Source organism: Erpetoichthys calabaricus, chromosome 1, assembly GCF_900747795.2.
Source record: "Erpetoichthys calabaricus chromosome 1, fErpCal1.3, whole genome shotgun sequence".
In the NCBI taxonomy this organism is placed as follows: Eukaryota; Metazoa; Chordata; class Cladistia; order Polypteriformes; family Polypteridae; genus Erpetoichthys; species Erpetoichthys calabaricus.
The window spans coordinates 37,129,139-37,151,271 of NC_041394.2; the positions used below are offsets into that span (position 1 = coordinate 37,129,139).

At 43.0% G+C, this 22,133-nt stretch overlaps 1 protein-coding gene across 42 annotated transcripts in view; it reads left to right on the forward strand.

Annotated features, from left to right (window-relative positions):
- Positions 1-22,133, forward strand: part of LOC114648726 (calcium/calmodulin-dependent protein kinase type II subunit beta) — a 412,239-nt gene that overhangs the window by 125,930 nt on the left and 264,176 nt on the right. For all 42 annotated transcript variants that reach the window (XM_051936344.1, XM_051936324.1, XM_051936339.1 and 39 more), the window contains exon 3: positions 16,977-17,036. In XM_051936344.1, the coding sequence (XP_051792304.1) occupies positions 16,977-17,036 (60 nt within the window). The remainder of the gene's footprint in view (positions 1-16,976; positions 17,037-22,133) is intronic.

The window sequence follows — 22,133 nt, forward strand, 5'->3', positions numbered from 1 at the left end:
TTTAATAGCTACAAAAAAATGAGAAACAAAAGGCAGATTATGAGACATAAGAAGGCAGCAGTAGGCAGCTATGACATTCATGAGAGGTCCAGACGGTTCACTGTAGCATTAAACTTAATGTCTACTTGGAAGGTGAGAGGGCCTTGTCACAGCCAGACTGGCAGGGTGGGAAGCAGTGAGGCTGCATAATGACTGGTGCCCGGGTGAGGCATGGAAAGATGGTGGTGGTGTGCAGCCTCAGAGTTTCAGCTTACCTGACAGTGTACAGTGTTGATGAAACCGAATCGCCACAGATCACTGGCGGGCCATTGGCTGAACAGGGGTGTCAGAATCACCTGAACCAGAGGGATATCTCTGAATGTTCAAGGAGGTGCAAGTCCACTAGCCGAAACAAGACAGCAATACCCCATGGTTGCCCAAAGAAATGCTACCGGTAGGATAGAAAGAGGTAACACTGAGGCAACATTTACATTGCTATGTTGTCATTTAAAAACATTGACATTAGTCTCCATTTTAGCCTTTCGCCAGCCTTCATTGGAGTTTTTGACTCCCAAGCCATATACTTGTGGAAACGTCGGCTCAGCCTTGCTGTGAGGATGAGTGAAAACAGAAGGTTTTGAAAACACAGACTCTAATTGTGCTCTGATTGGTTTGTGCTTCTTATTATTATCATTGATTGGTCACCCTCAGAGAAGAACATTATATTCCACCATAGCAGACACAGAGGAGTTGTTTTCCATGGCGCTTGTTGCGTTGCTTACCTGTATGCCTCTAAACTGTGTTTTGCACAGTTGGTATGCTGCCTACATGCATAAAAGGCAAATCATTCAGCAGTTGCTGCAGTTTTAAAATGAATCCCATGGCTGGCGATGTAGCCATCACTTCATAGAGGATATGTGCCAGTGCAGGCAGCAAAGCGGTTAAGTCGATTTTGGGTCATTTTAGTGTGGCTAGAGATACTTTCGTGAATGATATGAAAAAGCTACCATTGACAGATCATTTTTGTTTAAAAACACTGTTTTTAAATAAAATCATACTTTTGTGGCCTTGAGTTCATCTCGGAGTAGTCGGAGTAGTGATGGTAGTGGTAAAGAGCTGTGGTTCCATCACAGAAGAGCTCTTTGAATTAAATAATTAGACAAAAAAGATAAGGATTTGAACCTCATCTCCTGGAAGCTTTGACATTGCAGCACTTGTCACTGTGTCTTCCACACTTGAACTAGAGGACCGAAGAGATGAAGACTCGCCAGTGCAACAGAGCCCAGGCAGTATTTCTTAATCATTTATTTAGATACACCTTAAGAGTAGTGGTAAATAATTCAAATTGATGTTCAGCCTCCAAATAGCTGTGATGATTGCACACACACATGGATCCTTCAGTTAGACCAGGCTGCTGCAGGAAGCAAAAAGGCTTAAGGTGCTCAAAGCCAACTGGCACAAAATTTCCCCTTCTTTTGACTCTTGTCTGCCTAAGTTAAACTACATGTCACATTTCCCAGGCTGCATCTTGCTGCCCACGCCTGATTGGACTTCTAGGCGTTCAGTAATGCTCAGCCCTTGCGGCAAGAATCTGGATAATTTACTTAGAACTGTTTTGTGTGCACTGCAGCCAGGCGGCGAGGATTTGACAGAGAGATGAGGGGCTGATTTATTTCATTTCTCTTTGAATCTGCTGTGGTAGGAGATTTTACCATTTCATTGCAGTGTTCGTTCAAGAATATGTGGCAGAAGCACAACAAAAAAGAAGAAGAAAAAAGCAGCTTGGCTAGTGGCGGCTTTACCTGTCATTTAGCCTTCAGCTGATTTTCCACTCCACATCATCCTCTTCATTCTTCTCAGCCTAACGTCCACCCCCTCAGCCTGTTTGTCTGTAGCTATTCTGTGTTTTCCTGTAATATGCAATATCAAGTATTTACAGTTTCCTTCATAATGTTTGGGATTTTCCCCTCTGCTCCACTGTTTAAAATTATAAATTAAACAACTCTGACATGATGAAAGTGCACATTGCAGGATATTTGTATGCATTTCGGTCACACCATGTAGAAGTGACAACACTTTGAGAGTTCAGACCCTTAATTCAATACTTCAGAAAAGCCATAAGTTTCAGAAATGAATGCTTTGGGCCTTCTTAGGTAATTCTCTCCAAGCTTTCCACATCTGGATTTGGGCAAATATCCCGGCAAATATTCTCAAGCTCCATTTAATTAGATGGGAAGCATCTGTAAACTGCCATTTTCAGGTTTCTCCACAAATGTTCTATGAGGTTTACATCTGGGTTTTGGCTGGGTGATTTGAGGTCAGACAGACAATTTTTCCAAAGCCATTCCAGCGTTATCTTGGCTGTACGCTTTGAGTTATAATCATGTTGAAAGGTGTACTGTCTCACCAGTCTGAGGCAGGATATCTTCAAGGATCTCTCTGTGCTGACCAGTCTATGGGTCCCTGCCACTGAGAAGCATCCCCATAGCATTATGCTGCCTCCATCATGCTTCACCATAGTGATGTTATTAGGCAGGTAATGAGCATGTTCCTGGTCTTCACCAGACATAGCTCTCCCCAAAGAGTTAAATTTTTGTCTTATCAAGGTAGAGGATCTTTTAGCTCATGATCTCAGAGTCCTGTAAATGGAGTCTTATTCCTTTTGCTCAAGAATGGCTTCCGTCTAGCCATTCTACTATAAAAGCCTGATTGATGGAGTGGTGCTGAGATGGTCACCCAACTCAGCAGGGGAGAATTCTGAAGAGTGACCTTTGGGTTCTTGGTCACCTCCTTGACCATGACCAATTCTAGAAAGAGTTCTGGTGGGTCCACAGACTACTTCCATTTGTCAATTATTGATGCTACTGTGCTCCTGGGAACACTCAAAGCTTTACAAATGGTTTTATCCCCTTGTCCTCATCAATGCCTCACCACAGTTTTGTCACGGGGGCCTACAGAGAGTTTCTTAGATTTCATGGCTTAGTTTTTGTCCTAACGTGCAATGTGAATTGTGGGACCTTTTATATGCAGGTGTGTGTCTTTCTGCATGATGTCCAATCAGTTCATTTAGCCACTAGTGGACTTCGATCAAGTTCTAGATACAATCGTGCTCATAAGTTTACATACCCTGGCAGAATTTGTGAAATATGGGCCATAGTTTGGAAAATGTAAGTAATCGTGCAGAAAGCTTTCTTTTTAATTAGGGTGTGTGTTCAGGAGAGGCAGTTTATTATCATATAATTGTCTGTGCCCTTTATAAATCATAATGATAACTGATTGGCCTGATCAAAACTGTACATACCCTCGAATGTTGGGGCTGATAATATACACACAAGTTGACACTCACAGGTTTAAATGAAGTGTAATTAAGGGAAAGTGTCCACATCTGTAACCTCTTTGATTGTAATCAGTGTTTGTGTATAAATAGTCAATTTAAATTCATGCAGAGCTGTACTGACTTTGCTGGATACCAAGCCATAGGGAAAGCAAGAGTACTGTCTAAGGACCATTGAGAAAAGATTGTTGATTTGTATAAATCAGTAAAAGGATATAAAAAGATATCCAGAGATGTGAAAATGCCTCTCAGTAGTTTTCAAACTCTGATAAAAAAATGAAATGTTAGTGGTTCTGTTGTTACCAGGCCACGGTCAGGTAGACCAAACGAGATTTCAGACACAACTGCCAGGATCATTTGTTGAGCTGCCAAGAAAAACCCACAAGCCGCTTCAGCTGAGATAGACGCTCCTTTGCAAACAAGTGGTGTTGCTGTTTCAAAGCGCACAATAAGGAGGTACTTGAACAAAATGGTCTGCATGGTCGAGTTGCAAGAAAAAACCCTTCACTGTACCAATGCCACAAAACAGCCCACTTTCAATATGCCAAACAGCATCTAGACAAGCCTCAAAACTTCTGGAACAAAGCCCTTTGAGTGGTGAGACCAAAATTGAACTTTATGGTTACAACCATAAACGCTATGTTTGGAGAGGATACAACAAGGCCCATAATGAAAAGTACACCATCACTATTGTGAAGCGTAGAGGTGGATCTCTGATGTTCTGGTGGTGTGTGAGCTGCAGCGGCACAGGTAGCTAAGTGAGAATGAACGGCAAGATGAATGCAGCATGTTACCAGAAAACATTGGAGGACAATTTGCATTCATCAGTTTTCCAACATGACAATGATCCAAAACACAAGGCCAAGTTGACCCCACAGAGGCTACAGAAGAGAAAAGTGAAGGTGCTGTAGTGGCTATCACTGTCTCCTGACTTCAGTATCATTGAGTCACTTTGGGGAGATCTCAAACGTGCACTTCATGCAAGGCAACCCAAGAATTTACGGGACCTGGAAGCTTTTTGCAAAGATGAGTGGGCAGCTCTGCCACCTGAGAAAATCAATGGCTTCACCCACAACTATCACAAAAGACTGCATGCTGTCACTGATGCTAAAGGGGGCAATAGCAAGAACTAGAGACCATCTCATTATTTTCCTTATGATGATTTCTTTAATGCTTGTGCTGTTCTGTGATACCTTATAGTTTAACTTGGATTCCATTAAAAATAATTGAAATGTGGTTTGCCTGATCAGTCATTGTTTCTTTAAAGTATGGTACACATCTTACAAATTCTGCCATAGTATGTTAACTTATGAGCAAAGCTAAACATCTCAAAAAAATTGAAACAAACAGGATGTACCTGACCACAATTTGGAGCTTCACAGCAAAGGGTCTGAATGCTTTCTGAATGCTGTCTCTGACTAAACTTCAAACAGAGTTTTAGGTGTCTGTCATCATCAGTGTGACAGACAGACATGAAATGCACTGTCTAGTAGATACATTCCTGTATTTGTCTCTAAATAAGGCTCATTCAGATGGATGTACGACTTCTTGCAGTGGTCTGTAAACATCAGCAGAATGATGGACACTGCAGATAAATCTGAATCTGTGGGAGCAGGGTTAGCATATGTGGGGTCAGCCAGGACAAAGGCGTAGTTTCCGTGTTTAAATCAGGAAAACCTGATGCTATAGTGGCTTGATAAAGCGCCATCAGACACATTCAGTAATTGAATCTCATAATGTTAATCTGGCAAGCGATGAACTGAATCATAAAGCATGCAGAGCTTTTAACTCAATAAAAATCCCTTTTGCAGTCTGAAGTTCCCCACTTGGACAAGGCCTTAGATTTATGACGCTGTCATTCTACCAATCATCTGATAAGTAAAGTGAAATATGGGCTCTACAATCTCAGTTTGACTATGAAAAATTAGAGCTGAAAAGTATCCCTTTCTGAACAATTTTCAAATGGCCCTGCAGGTGCTTTGTAAAACAGCAAACTGCACCTGCAAAGCTGAACTTGTCCAATTCCATCTCCTTCATTCATAAGCCATTGACTCCTAAAATTATAAGCACCACAAGGCTCCATAATGCCTCCACTTCAGATTCGCTTCTGTGATGTACTGCTTGAACTAAATAGTTGCACGAAAAGAACTGCTAGCAGTAAAAATCAAAGATAGAAGTTTTGACAAATTCGTAGCTCGCTATTAGTGATGAGCAAAACAGGAAAGCTTTGATATGCATACAGTTTTGTGAAACAGACACCAAAATTAATTTTTTCACAAGATTCTGCAATTGCAAAATGAAAAATTAACTTAAAAGTGTGGTTCTTTTTCGGGTTTGAAGGGTTTTTTGGGGTGGAAAACAAGAAATACTACCCCTAAAGCCTCATTCACATTGTATTACAAAACCAGCATAATGAATTCTATTTATGCCTCTAGTTCACATCACCATGGAAGAACAGTATGCAGGACATGAATGCACATCACATGTCACCATGCTGCACATTTCTGTGTTTTCTCCCCAGTAAAACCCCACTACACGGGAAGCCACTCCCTCTCTCCCCGCCCCCTGTTGCCTAACAACCTTCATGTCCTGTTTTTTGATTCCTGCAGATGAAGTTCAGGATGTGCGACTCTTCAAGTGTATGGAGCCCTGAGTTTCTGATGCACCTTTAAGATTGCGATTGCTAGGATTTGCATCAGAATTGGCAAAGTGGGTATTGTTGTACCAGAACACGTTTGGCAAAATGTCTACACATGACAGGAAACGAGTCCAGTGATTTTTTTTTCCCATTAGATATCTTTTTTAAATACTACTAGGGGGCTTCTCACTTTGCTTGCCAACCCCCCTGGCCTGTGCTATGCACCAGCCACTTCGCATTTCTGCCACTCAGGTATGTGGAATCCACATTCACCAAACAACAAATCTTTTAATTCTCTAATTTTCAAGGATACGCCTCTTCATTGGGAAGAAACACTACTTTTCCCTCATGGAAACACGAATTAGACGATCTACAAGCCTCCGACAAAATTTTAAATCCGAAAAATATATTTGGTCTCTTTTTGCTGTTCCGTTATTTCACCGAGTAATAATTTCCGTTTGTTTGCGCTAATGCGATCTTTACTATCATTTTTTTGAGACTATTGAATTTTAGTACTTTCATTATCTCTAACCTGCCTTGCATGTGTATCGCACCAACGTTTTTGAATTCTTTTCGACGTTCTACTTTGTCATCTACTCTTTGTCTTTTATTTCCGGCCCTGGGGATGGTTAAATCTCTTGGCACAAAGTCTTGTCTCAAGGGATATGAAGTATCTCTCTGAAAAAGTCTTGTCTCGTCCCAGGCTAAAAAGTCTTGTCTCGTCCCAGGTTTTTTTATTATAATAGAGAGAAATGTTTCTAGACATGACCAAATGCCTTCTTGGAATGAAATCATCATTTGTTTTATGAAAGCTTTTGCAGAATGAACCACTGACTTTCACTGTGAATTCAATTCTGCACAAGTTGTTCATTGCTCATCACTACTCATTGTAAAACAAATTAAAAAATGCTATTGATTTCTATTATAAAAATCGGTGCATGACAGACCAGCCTCTAACAACAGAATATGAGTTGGCACAGTAACTCACCAATTACAGTGGAACCTCGGTTTGCGAGCATAATTCGTTCCGGAAACGTGCTCGTAGTCCAATGCACTCGTATATCAAAGTGAATTTCCCCATAAGAAATAATGGAAACTCAGATGATATGTTCCACAACCCAAAACTATTCATATAAAAATGATTGATACAAGATATAAAGTAAAAATACATAAAACAAATTAACCTGCACTTTACCTTTGAAAAGAATCATGGCTGGTGTGAGTGAGTTTCTAAACTGTTGTGGGTTTCCACCCAACGGGACGACACGTGGAAGAGCGTCCCAAAGCAATCGCAGTTTCCCAGCACTGTAGCAGTTCGCCGTAAAAGCGAATCTGAAAAGATCTCGGACATGCTATAAGCGCCTGTCGTCGATGGGTGATACAAGGAACAAGGAACATTACAAATGTGCAGGGCCCTGCCCGACTGCTGTGTCTGTGTATAAATAACTGCGCTGTTGCTGTTTCAAGCTGAATAAAGCTGGTGTTGCTAAAGTACTGAGACTCAGCTTCGTGTTTTAGGGTGTAAGACGGGGACTCGCACGTCACAGCACACACGCGCGCACGAGCACACACACACACAAGCGCGCATGCACACACACATACACACACATGCGAGCGAGCACACACACATGCACACACACACACGCGCACGCACACACAGTCACAATGCTAATGCTGTAGTAAACAGTATACGCTCGTACAGATGTTGACTATATGAGTGAGGCACGCTGACTCAGACAGGGAATAGGAGACGATTGCCCACAATCCCGCAGCGAGAGAGAGAGAAGAACCATCAGCTCAGTTGTGATCACATGACGCTCAGCAGACAAAGTGTATACATACTACGCGTACTGCAAGACATCGCTTGTTTATCAAGTCTAAATGTATTAAAAATTTTTGCTCGTCTTGCAAAACACTCGTAAACCAAGTTACTCACAAACCGAGGTTCCACTGTACATGCTCAGTATCTATCTATCTATCTATCTATCTATCTATCTATCTATCTGTCTGTCTGTCTGTCTGTCTGTCTGTCTGTCTGTCCGTCCGTCCGTCCGTCCGTCCGTCCGTCCGTCCGTCCGTCCGTCCGTCCGTCCGTCCGTCCGTCCGTCCGTCCGTCCGTCCATCCATCCATCTTCCAAACCTGAATATCCTGAGCAGGCTCACAGGCAAGCTGGAGCCTATGCCATTAAGTATCGGGCACAAGGCAGAAACAATCGCTGGACAGAGCCCCAGTCCAACGCAGGGTGAACACACACACACACACAATCAAACAGGGTGAGGGCCAATTTAGCAGCACCAATGAACTGTGAATACAGAACCTCACAATATAGTGCTTTACATATCTATCGATCTGTGTGTCTGTCTATCTGTCTGGCTTTCTGTCAAATTTTAACCCATTGTGTGCAAACACTTGCCTAGTAATCGTATTTCTTTATTCAAAATGTTGCACCTCCCTGTTTTCTTGATTCCTGACATATGTTGTATTTCAACCCCTCTGTGCTCCCCATAACTCAGAAACTAGCCATAGCTGTCACATCCCAAATACCTTAGCAGCCCCGATGCAGTTTTGCAGCAGTCTCAGGCCTCTCAGCAGAGGAGCCGTGTGTTGGTCTGAGCAGTCCAGAGAGTGTGTGGACATGCAGCCTCCCATATCTCGGCACATTCCCAAACATTATAAATAGACTCCGAACTTCTGGCCACTCCATTCTCCTTCTGTGCTGCTGCCTGTGTGGCATAGGACCTGACAGAGTCCTGTTTCTGTTCTTTGCTCTGCTGTGACCATACAAGGCCTATAAACTGATTAACAATGTGAAGGGCAAAAGATGAACTGTTAGCTAAAGCACTGAACATTTTCGGTTGTAGCCTGTGGTTCAACGTTTGATGTCAGGTGTTTTGAATGCTTGTTTTGAGATAGTTGTGATGGCCAACAACACTCTTGTACCCTCATTTGTTGGAGTAACTACATGATTCTAAATAACAACAGTATAGAAATGTTAAAGAGAAGGTCACCCTCCACAACTCCAAGGTTCCGGATTTTCTGCTTTCTTGAGTAAATAATTTGGGTTCTTATTGTACATTGGTACAAGTGGCTCTGAGGCTAGGGATCTGCACTGGCAATTGGAAGGTTGCCGGTTCGAATCCCGTAAATGCCATTAGGGACTCTGCTCTGTTGGACACTTGAGCAAGGCCCTTAACCTGCAATTGCTGAGCGCTTTGAGTAGTGAGAAAAAGTGCTATATAAATGCAAAGAATTATTACATTTGCCAGTCTTATTTGCTTTCTATTTAATTGGTACGTGATAACAATCCACTATTGCCTTTTGATTATTGATTGAACTGACCTCACTGAACTCTTACTGTGTAATATTTCTGGCATTCTCAGAAAATAAGCAGGATAATTTCTAATAAGGAACAGAGACGTTTTGAGGTAAAGCTCTGATACTGATCATGGCACAAGAGAGTGGCAACATGTCACGTTGATTAGTTCATGAAAGTAAGAATTTCGCTGTCCTCTATACATGTATCAATATTGAGCAGTTGAACCTATGAGAAAGCCTTTGTGAAAAAGTGATAAAGTTGATAGTATTTTATTTTATTTACTATTAATGTCCAAAATTTTCCTTTCCTCCGTTGTCAGCTGGCCACAGTTCAGCAATTAATTAATGCGCTCTACTTATGTGAACCAGTTTCAGATTACGTTGTTTTCTCCTTGTTTAAACAAACCTTTGTCTTTAGGTGTACTGATTCTGTGTGTAGTAATTTGTGAGATTTACTGTGTACTAAGAATAAGTCAGAGTGCACTGCTCCTGCACCAAATGAAGAAGAGCACAATACAAAAATGAACTGAATTGAATTGTATTAACCCGAGCCCACAGACATGTAGCGACCCCCAGCCTATACAAAGCTAATGCAATTAATGTGTTGATGTTGCAAAAGCCAACTTATATAATGAAGTTACATTTTGTTGACACTTTTATCTAGTTCAGGATGTGTTACAGCTGTACATTTCCATAGATTTCTTTTTTTACCATTGGAGCTCTGGCTTGTTAAGTGACTTACTTAGGATCACACAGTCAGAAGTGGAACTTAAACTGGCAGCCTTGTGGTTTAAAGTCCTGGCTGCCTGGCATGTGCTGTGCCCACAATACACACCGGTCACAATACAGTGGACACACTTGTTCTTGGAGTTGCCTGTATTTTGGAGTGGCCTGCAAATGCTGTATTTTTTGTTTCCATGAACACGTAATTAGTTAAGGAGCTAACGATTTAAGACTTGATACAATTCGAGGTTTAATGATTCTTGCAATTTAAAGGCAGGTTCGTCTTCCAGATGCTTATAGATTGCGGACAAACCATTCTCTAAAATACTGAAATGGAAGATGTTCCTTTAGCTTCCGGCTTGTTGTACTATTTGGGGAGAAGTTGCACATATGGTCAGGTGCACCCATTCTGTATCATTCAGGATCGTGTCTGATGTAGCTGCTTATGGTAGTACATGAGCTGCTTCGAGGATTCAGTATCCTTGCATTGGGTTACACAGTTAATTCCTTAGCTGAATTAAGTGGTGTAATGGGGGTAGCAGTGGATTGATGCCCCAGCCAGGATGGATAGCATTCCCTTTCCCAGATGGACAGGGAGGATAATACTTCTCCGATACACGCAGTGGCAGCATTCTTGGGCTGGTGCATCTATAACCACAATGCACCGCAAGACATACTGGGAACTGTAATCCCATCAGGCAGCCCTGTTGGGTTTCAAAGGTGCCGCCAGGGCGAGCTGCAGCGAATGGCTGTCTGTACATCGAGGCGCATCCACCAAAATGTTGTGGGACCAAAAGTACTCTGAGGGCTGGCATAAGAGGGGATCTAGAAGAAGCAGACCCTATCCTCATGTACTCTTATCCTAGTTAGTGTAGGAAAGCGTGCCCTTGTGATAGGGATCACCATCAAAGGTGCCATATAAATCTAATGGAGTTAGTGGATCCCTGTCACAGTGCATTTGCAAAGTAGAATAAAGCGAAAGGTTATTTCCACGCTGAAAAGGAGAGAAGGTAAGAGACTCAATGTATGGTCTTCATTAGGTGAGGCCGGCAAAAGACTTCATTGTTTAGAGCTGCCACCTCATGGCTCCGGCCTGGTGTTCTCTGTGTGAGGTTGGCATGTTCTCCCTTTGACAGCTTTGCAGTCTTCCCCTCACATTCCAAACATGCATGTCTTTTGTTTAATCCGATTTCCTAACTGGGTCCTCTCAGCGGCATGTACTGTACACGAAAGTGTGCCCTGAACTTGATTGGGGCTGTGCCCGTTGTTGATTCCTGTGTTTCTTTGTCCCAATAATAGAAGAAAAAATAAAATAGGGTCACCAAAGCAAGTGACCGTTCTTTAGCATATTAGCTCAAATGATGTGCACGCTCAGCAGTTTCTGTGATGCACTTGAAATGTATTCAGCCCTTCATCACCTTTGCCAGCTCATTGCGTCTTGCAATCCTTAATGAAAATCGAACGGAGAAAGTCTGCTGGATTTGTTTGAGGCACTTGGCACGAGGATTGCCTTGGCAGCTGACAAGCTGCTTGACGCTTATTGTCTTCTCCTGCTTTATCGGCTTCTCTGCTTGACAGTGGAGGACAAGGATAAGACTTAATTTTGAAGTGCCTAAAGAAGGCTCAGGAAAGGGGAGCGAACCCACATCTCCCCACACGAACAGCAGCAACAGTCAGCCTTGGCGTGGGGGCACTTTGGTTATCAGCTAGTATTCATCTTGTTAAAAAAAGAACATAACCTGTTTATTTTTTCAGTTCTCTTCAGAAACATTTAGTTAGCACCAAGTGGCTGTCTGTCGCTGTTTGGAATTTGCCAAGAGTAATGGACTCAAGGCCTGGGCATGCGCCTCGTGCAGATGAGGCTCACAAATCACAGCGTTACCAGCACTGGTGTGTCACAATACTGCAAGGTCTTTATTCATGAAAGAAAGTTGGCACAGCTCATCAGCACCAGCTAGGAAGGATTATCGCCTTGGCACACCTTGTCAGTACTAATGATGCTTGGTATTTATGATGAATGGCCTTGGCATGTATGTATGGCCCAAACATGGCCTTTACCAGTGTGGTGGGCCACTACCATTTATAGTAAAGATTGTAAGCTTGGCACACTAGTGTTGGCACTTCATGATGTGTAGCTGCTGTGTGTACATCCAGCACAAGTGTCATTATTACCAGTGCTGCTGTGTCACTACACTCTAAGAGCCTTGGCATCATTTGCCAGCACTAAATATGAAGGCTATATAGCCTTGGCACATCTTGTGAGCACTAATGATGTTTGGTGTTTATGATGAATGGCTGTGGCATCCACATATGGAGTAAACAAGGCCATTAACCGTGCTGGTAGACCACTACACTGTACCATTTCTATCATAGGTCTGTGGCCATGATCAATTGTAGCCTTGGCACACTTTATTAGGACTAATGAGGTTAGGACTGTAGTCTTGGAACTTCATGATGAGTAGCTGTGGTGTTTATGTCCAGCACAAATGACATCATTACCAGTGCTGCTGTGTCCCAACACTTTGCCAGTTCTAAGAATCTTGGCACCATTTGCAAGTACTAAATATGAAGGCTATAGACTTGGCACACCTTGTCAGGACTAATGATTTTTGGTGTTTTTGATGAATGGCCTTGGTATGCACGTACAGTACAAACATGGCCATTACTGGTGCTTGTCAGCCACTACACTGTAGCATTTCTAGTAAAGGTCTCTGTCCATGATAGCCTTGGCACACTTTATCGGGACTAATGACGTTAAGACTGTAGTCTTGGCACTTCATGATGTGTAGCTGTTGTGTGTCCAGCACAGGTAACATCACTTCCAGTGCTCCTATGTCACTACACTTTGCCAGTTCTAAGAGCCTTGGTACAGTTTGCCAGCACTAAATATGGAGGGTGTAGCCTTGGCACACCTTGCCTGAACTAAAGCAATTTGGTGTTCATGGTGTGTGGCACTGGTGCATAGTTTTGGTCATTACCAGTGCCAATGTGTCACCATGGTAGATTTATGATTGATTGGTGCCCAGCTAAACTTTGCCCAGACTATTTAGGTTAGATGAATATGAAGAACCATAGCCTTGGCACACTCTATCAGCACTGATGATGTGTGGTGTTTATGACGAAGTGCCTTGGCATCTTTCACAAAAATGGTCATTACCCATGCTGATGGGCCACTGCACTGTACAATTTCTAGTAGCACCCTGGGCACACTTTACTCATTTTTAAGGAGGTGAGAACTGTAGTCTTGGAACATTCTGACGTGTAGCTGTGGTGTGTATGTCCAATACAAGTGACATCATTTCCAGTGCTGCTGCGTCACTACACTTTGCCAGCTCAAAGTGTCTTGGTACAGTTGGCCATCACTAAATATGAACTCTGTAACCTTGGCACACCTTGTCAGCTTTGGTGTACAAACGTGGTCATTATCAGTGGTGATGTGCAACTGTGGTTTACAAGAGGATCGTAACCACAAAGACTTTACTCAAAACACAAAACACACTCGTAGTCAAAATGGACATGCAAAGATTTAGAATACCAGAAAGCCAAGAAACGAAGCAAAGGTTTAGTGTTTTGATTTTAAAGGACTGAATGCAATCATGAGTACCCAGAGCTGCGTTGTTCTGGTATTTATTGTGTCGGAGCAATAACAAAATCGATGTGCTGCTCAGGGTCATGGGGCTCACAACCGGGAGAGGCGTCAATGACGGAAAACACAAAATGCTGATGTGGTAAATAAATGTTATAATAATAATAATAATAATAAACTCTTTCCAACAAACAAATAAAAATTCCCAAACCCAACTAGAAAGATGCTTAATAAGAATTCCTCAGTGACAAAATTAATATTAACTCCAAGAGGGACGAGAAATAAACTGATAATTCACAGTATTGGTGTGTACGTCCAGCACAACCGAGGCCATAACCAGCACTATTGTCCCATTACAATTTACCAGTTCCTAATAGCCATCGGTGTTCATGGTGGAGTGCAGCCTGGACACACTTTTGTTTAGCACTGGTGAGGTTTGCTTTTCCTGATGTGTGGCCCTGGCATTTGCATGCAGTCTCAATGAGGTCATTACCAGGCCTGATGTGCCACTTAACCTTTACCAGTATTAGTTTATGTCAGTATTGATAGATTGTAGCCTTCGCTCACTTTGTCCACTCTAAGGAGTTTTGGTGTTGATGATTCATAGACTTGGGACATACAGTGGATTCAGATATTATTAATAAGACCTCTTCACTTTCTACACAATTTGTAGATTGTAGAATGTATAAATTTGACAATTGTGCCCATCAATCTATACTCAGCCCATGATGACAAAGTGAAAATGTGTTTTCAGCATGGTTTGCAAACTTGTTAAAAATCAAAAACTGAAATCTGTGGCACTCCCAAGTGGTGGTCAGATGAATCCTGTTTGCTTCAGTTCTCCTTGAGATGTGTTGAGAACTTGATTGGAGTCCACCTGTGGCCTTTTAAAATGATTGTGGACATCATTTTAAAAGGCACACACATACCAGTGTATAGAAGGTCCTACAATTCACACTGCATGTCAGGACAAAAACCAAGCCGTAAAGTCCAAGGAACTCCCTGTAGACCTTCACAATCAAGATATGTTGATTCATACATTAGGGCAAGGGGATAAAATCATTTGTAAGGCTTTGAATGTTCCCAGGATCGACTTGCCTCACTGATTGTGAAATGGAAGAAGCTTGGAACCATCAGAATCCTTTCTAGAGTTGGCCATCCAGCTAAACTGAGTGAGCAGGCGAGAAGGGCCTTGGTCAGGGGGGTAACAAAGAACCTGATGATCATGCTAACAGAGCTTCAGAAGTTCCTTGCTGAGATGAAAGAACCTGTCGGAAAGGGCAACCATCCCAGCAGTACTCTGTCAATCAGGCATTTATGGTAGAGTGGCTGAACGGAAGCCACTGTAAAGTAAAATGCATCTGACAGCCCACTTGGAGGTTACCAAGCAGCATTTAAAGGACTCTCAGCATGGAGGAAAAAGATTGTCTGGTCTAATGAGACAACAACTGAAGTCTTCAGGCAGAGCTCCAAGTGCTATCCCTGGTGCATGGTCATCACCTATCTAATACCATCTCTCTGGTGATGCGTGGTGGTGGCAGCATCGTGTTTCTACATGACAAGGACAGGAAGATTGGTCAGAATTGGGAAAAGGACGAATGCAGACAAATATAGAGTGGTCCTTGAAGAAAACCTGCTCTAGGGTGCATGCAGCCTCAGACTGAGGTGACGGTTCAGCATGACAATGACCTGAAGCATACAGCCAAGACATCACTGGAGTGGCTTTGGGACAAGTCTCTGGCTGTCTTTGCATGGCCCAGGCAAAGCCCAGACTTAAACCCCATAGACCGTGATTGGCGTGATCTTCAGCCGTTTCCCATCCAGTCTGATGGTGCTTGAGAGGATCTGCCAGAAAGAATGGGATAAACTGACCAAATCCAGATGTGCAAAGCTTGTAGAGACTTACCCGAGAAGTCTTGAAGCTGTGATTGCTGCCAAAGGAACTTCTACAAAGTACTAAATTAAGGGTGTGAATGTTTATATGAGGGGTGGCACAGTGGGTAGCGCTGCTGCCTCGCAGTTGGGAGACCTGGGGACCTGGGTTCGCTTCCCGGGTCCTCCCTGCGTGGAGTCTGCATGTTCTCCCCGTGTCTGCGTGGGTTTCCTCCAGGCGCTCCGGTTTCCTCCCACAGTCCAAAGACATGCAGGTTAGGTGGATTGGCGATTCTAAATTGGCCCTAGTGTGTGCTTGGTGTGTAGGTGTGTTTGTGTGTGTCCTGTGGTGGGTTGGCACCCTGCCCGGGATTGGTTCCTGCCTTGTGCCCTGGGATGGGCTCCAGCAGACCCCCGTGACCCTGTGTTCGGATTCAGCTGGTTGGAAAATGGTTGGATGTTTATATGAAAGAGAGATTTCAGTTTTTGGTTTTTAATACATTTGCAAACCTTTCTGAACACGTGTTTTTAATTTGTCATTATGGGTTATTGAGTATGGCAAACGTGTCTGTTCAAAATTAAATATACAACATAATAAAGTGTGCAGTAAGTGAAGGGGTCTGAATATTTTCTGATTCCACCGTAACAGATGAGGTCTTTATCAGTGATGGTGTGCCACAACAATTTGCCAGGTTTAAGGACTGCACACTTTAATGGCAGTAATGATGAAGTCCTGTAGCACTGACATATCAGTAAGATTTGCTATTCGTGATGTTTAGTTTTGGTGTGCACATCCCATTCTGAATGACATCTTCACCTCTGCCAGTTCTTCTTAAAGTCTTTACTCCTGGTAGGCTGGTGCACACTTCATCAGAGCTGGTAGGCCTTGCTGATTTTGAAAGATGGGCACACATTGCCTGTACTTATATGGTCGGCACACTTCCCCATTACTAAATATGTTCAGAATGACAACGCTTACGTTTCTTCATTGCTCACTGGGACAGAGATTCATGACATACTGTGCTAATTAGGTCACAATTGGGCGATTCGTAACACTGCCTGCTGCACTTTATGTGCATTAATGAAGCTGGAGACTGATGCTGTTGTGTGGCTTTAACCGGTTTAGTGATTCATGGCACTCATTAGGTTAGACTTTCATGATGTTGTGTTGGCCTGGTGTATTTTATTGAACGTTTCATTACAGATTAGAGTGTAAATGAGCTAATGTCTAAGCCATGTTGCAGTAAACTGACTAAGTTGACTTTGACTAATGATCCAATTCAAGATGAGGTGTGGCCCTGGTGCAGTCATGAACATTGTGTGGCTCACATTGACATCATTACAGAGGTTAATACTGCAGTTGTGTGGCTGTGGCTTGTTCTGCTTGTACCAGTCATTTGCTTTTCTTGTACTAAATAACAGAGCTGCGATCATTTCAAATGCTACTGGTGTTCAATATCTATAAGCCATCTTTACAACTTTTGAAATGTTCTAACCCAGCTAAACATTTTTTTTTGTCTCCACATAGATCACCAGAAACTGGAGCGTGAGGCCCGAATCTGCCGTCTCCTGAAGCACTCCAACATTGGTGAGTTGTACGGCTTCCAGTGTAAACGCCGATCTGATCATTTACATTGGTGACATCTTAGTTAGTGGCATGGTAGTGCAGCGTTAACGCTGTGGTTTCAAGGATTCAGGATCCTGTGTGCCTAACTGGATTTTGAGTGTTTCTTTCCATGGCTGCCTAAGTTTTCCTCTGTGTACTCTTATTTATTTATTTATTTTTTCATGGAACTCTGCCAGGCCTGCCCATTGTCACCAATTCTCTTCATAATTTTTATGAAGGTTGAGGGGGTCCAGCTTGGTGACCTCAGGATTGCATCTCTGCTTTTTCAGATGATATGGTCCTGCTGGCTTCTCTGGGCTGTGATCTTAGATATGTTCTGAGGTAGTTTGCAGCTGAGCGTGTGGCTCTGATGAGGATCAGCACCTCAAAGTCTCAGGTCATGGTTCTCAGCCAGAAGAGAGTGCAGTGCCATCTCAGAGGTGCTACCACAAGTGGAGGTGTTTAATTATCTTGGGGTCTTGTTCATGAGTGAGAGAAGAAGGGAGTGGTAAATCAACAGGCAGACGTGTGGATGTTGTGCCAGACAGAGGGAGAGCTGAGCTGAAAGGCAAAGCTCTTGATTTACTGATCTATGTCCATCTACATTATAGTCCTCACCTAAGGTCACAAGCTGTGGGTAGTGATTGAAACAACTGAAATAACTAGATTGTGGATATGAGTTTCCTTCACAGGTTGTCTGGGGTCAGCCCTAGAGATAAAGAGAAGAGCGCAAACGTTCTGAAGGAGCTCAAAGTAAGAGCCGCTGCTCCTACACATCGAAAGGAACTAGTTGAGGTGGTTCAGGCATCTGATTAGGGTGCCTCATTGATGCTTCAATGCGGGGTGGGATGGGGCTGGGTGGGGGGACTAGGGGGTATTCCATGCATATCCAACTAGGAGGAGAGCTCAGGGCAGGCCCAGGACACGCTGGAGAGCTCTCAGCCGTCCTGGGAATGCTTCTGTCTTCCCCAGGAGCAGTTGGAGGAGATGACGAGGAAAGGGATGTCTGGTTATATTTGGTTAGACTGCTGCCCTTGTGGCCCTGATATGTGGCAGAAAATGTTTTTTTTTTCTCCCCCATTCCCAAAGATGAGCAGGTGACGGACTGGTCCCTACTTTGAGCCCACTCAGTGCTGACAAGTTATACTCTACTGTCCCACCACCTAAAACATGTTTGAGAATTTTAGCTGTCAGATGTCAGCAGCTGATTCTGCAGCTAACTTCAGATACCCCATTTGCTACTGCAGAGCTGCAGGAAGATCTGCTAACTTGCACATCTGCAGTTGGCCTGTTTATTAAAATGGCATTGAGCAGTTATTGAATTTCTTGTGGAGGAGGAGAAATCAGTCACAAGGATTCACAAAATATCTACAGAAACAAAGCTGTTGATAAAAGCAGCCCAATTAGTCATAAGTTGCAGGTTCTCGTGCCTTTGCTCTGACAGGAAAGCATTAGCTGGCGTTGTTTCAACATGCCGATGAATTCATCAGAGATTACAAATCGGGACCACAACACGTAATTGAACTCTCGATGGCTGCTTGTTCCCTATGTATTTATGCTTTTTGACTACATTCTTTGTGTTTTATGGGTGGAACCTCAGGAGGTGGGGCCACCACGATGTCACTGCTGATGGTCCACCCTCAACCTTTTCAGGCTGACAAGTTAAGGTCCTCAGAGTGTCATTGATAATTGTGGAGTGTGAATCATTATTTGTAAGTTCTTTCACATTAGTGGATTTTTGCTTTGTTATTGGATTTCTTATTTCTCGTTTATAGAGTGGTCTTGTTAGCATGGGGTCACCTCTTTATGCACAGCCTTTTGATATTTTTGTTAAGGTTTCCTCCTTTTTTGATCATTTAACTTTGTACATAAATTTGTACATTTTAGAAGAAAATTGTTTTGTTATTTCCTTTAACTCAGAAGATTTACAGTCATCTTCTCCCTTCAAACCCATTCTTGAAGATTTAGGATGTTTTTGTATTTTAAAAGTCTGGGTTTCATTTCTGGTCTGTTGCGGGCCGTAAACCCCTGCCTTTTACATTTGTGGCCATGCCGCTTGGGGTGAGGTCTGTTTCTGAGGCAGACTTAGTGAATTCCTGGTCAGGCCTCTGTTATTTCAAGGCCTGTACACCTTTTTGATCATTTAGGGTTACAGTATCTTATCAATAGCAATAGCAATTTTGTTTGCTTGTCAGTCAGTCATTGTCCAACCCGGCATATCCTAACACAGGGTCATGGGGGTCTGCTGGAGCCAATCCCAGCCAACACAGGGCGCAAGGCAGTAACAAACCCCGGGCAGGGCGCCAGCCCACCACAGGGCACACACACACACACCAAGCACACACTAGGGACAATTTAGGATCACCAATGCACCTAACCTGCATGTCTTTGGACTGTGGGAAGAAACCGGAGCACCCGGAGGAAACCCACGCAGACACGGGGAGAACATGCAAACTCCACGCAGGGAGGACCAGGGAAGCGAACCCGGGTCTCCTAACTGCGAGGCAGCAGTGCTACCCACTGCGCCACCGTGCTGCCCTTGTTTGCTTGTATCATCTTCATTTTGTTCACAGCTGTCCCATTTTAGATTTTCTGAAGTGTGGCATCATATTTTTTTTACTTATTTACTATAATTATTATTTCATGCAATGATAAAAATAATTGTGCCACTTGTATCACCATTGTGTTATTTACAGGCGTCACCATTCTGAGCCACAGTCATCACATTGTGTTCTTAGCTGATTCATGGCACGTCACCAATAATGATGTGATTAGCTTAATCAATGTGACAATATGAAAATCAGAGCATCAGTCCCATCATTATCCAAGTTTTTGGATTTCTCTAAAAGATCCTTTAGTGCGTGCATGTGCATTTTAGGTGCTTTAGTATTCCAAGTTTCTAAATGTTTTCTGAATACAGTTCTTTGACTAGAATTTTGGTTGTTGACAGTCGATAGGACAGATTTCTGGTTTTAATTTTGGCTTCGGTTAACTTTTCCTCTCCCGGTCATCTCCATATCTTAATCACCCTTTTGAGATACCTGCATACTCGGATAGTGACCTGTCTGATGTGTTGCCTTTTTATATCTTTCCATCTTTTTACTTTCTCATATATGAAGTATTGTGATCATCCAAAAATTTGATGTCGAGAGTTTGATGAATCTCGACATTTTAGATCTCCCTGACTTTCTCTTATACGAAGTATAGGGAAATTATTTGAATCCTCCAAAAATTCCATTTCGAGATTTTGATGAATCTCAACATTTTAGAAAATACCATTTCTGGAATGTCCGTGTGTCTGTGTGTGTGTGTGTGTAAACATGAGTACGCTTTCACTTAGATCAACCAAATTTTGCAGTCAAGTATTATGTACAAAAACGTAGATTTCTATCAACTTTTGAGCTATTTACGCTACCTGGAAGTGGTGCTTATTTATTCATGCAGCTACAGAGTCCCGATTTATTCAACTTTACTTTTATAATAATTGTTCAATTGATTTGTTGTTGATAGTTCTTTAATGTACAAAATATAAAAATATAATCATTGTCTTGCGGTTTACTCCTCAAATATCCATCCCCATATCTGTGTATATGAGAAAGTCTAGGGGTGACCACTCCCGACTTATTGTTAATTACAGATATGCTGGAGATGTGGAATTTATTAACGATGTAATGACCAGCATAATAAGCAAATACAACTCAGATGTACTGGAGTTTTCTATGTTTTACTTGGAGTCTTTGTTCTGTAACAAACGGTGTGCCCTGTCTTATACTTCGTTATGTGGATTACGGAGCACATCTCCAAAACAATAAAAGAAAGCTCTCCCTACCAATCTGTTTATCTCCTGCCACTCACATTCTGTCTTTTTCTATACCACAAACACTCCTGCTTATTGCCTTCTGACTTCCTACTCAAAACTTCTCTTCAGCCAGTCCTATCACTTGCACAGCATTCAACTCTTTCTGCTCCCCCACTGCCCATCACAATAAATTAACAAAACATAACAGAATTTAAAAAGAAAATTACAGTACAGAAGAACATTAACATTCATACAGAATAACATTACTGTTAGTGGTTTTGTGAAAGAAAAATTAACTGCTTGCAAGCTACTAAGGGTTAAAAGCTGACAAAGCTGTTTTGCTATAACGGCTGGTTATTCATACAGGCGTCTGTCATAAAACAGGGTGCAGTAAGCTTACCGACCAGCACAATGGGACTGGACCAGGGACTATAACTTTCCTCAATCACTCCTAGTTCCAGCATGTGCTTGATCTCAAGCTCCACTTCAGCCCTTTTTGCCTCGGGAAGACGATACGGGCATTCTCAGACAATAACCCCGGGCTCTGTCACTATGTTGTGCTCAATCAGAGAGGTCCTTCCAGGGTTCTCACTGACTACCTCCCGAATGGACCGGATAACTGTTTCCAGCTCCTGCCGTTATCTAGGACTTAAATCCGCCCCGAAGTTAAGGCTAGCCATGTGAGCAAAGAGTGAGTGGGGCTGGCCGGAGGAGGGATTGGGATCCCTGTCCTTCCACAGTTTCTGCAGGTTCACATGATAATCCCGCTCCCTCGGCCGACGATTGGATTGACTCACCAAATAGTCGACGAGGCCCTTCCTCTCCTTAACTTCGTAGGGGCCTTGCCAATGGGCAAGCAACTTAGAGTAGGAGGTAGTCACTAGGACCATGACCCGATCTCCCGGTTGGAACTTCCGGAGAGACGTGCTGCGATTGTAACAACGGACCTGTGCTGCTTGGGCCTCTTCCATGTGACTTTTAAGGAGGGGCCGAATCTTTCCAAATCTATCGCGCAATTGCGCGATATATTCTAGTATGTTTGTAGAGGGAAGAGCCTCTTCTTCCCATCCTTCTTTTAGGATATCTAATATGCTTGGGGTTGTTGCCCATACAGTAATTCAAAAGGGGAGAACCCCGTGGAGGCTTGTGGGACTTCCCGATAGGCAAAAAGGACGAGGGGGAGGAGCTGATCCCAGTTCCTTCTATCCTCGCTGACCACCTTACGCAGCATTTGTTTGAGAGTCTGATTGAACCTCTCCACTAGACCGTCGGTTTGAGGA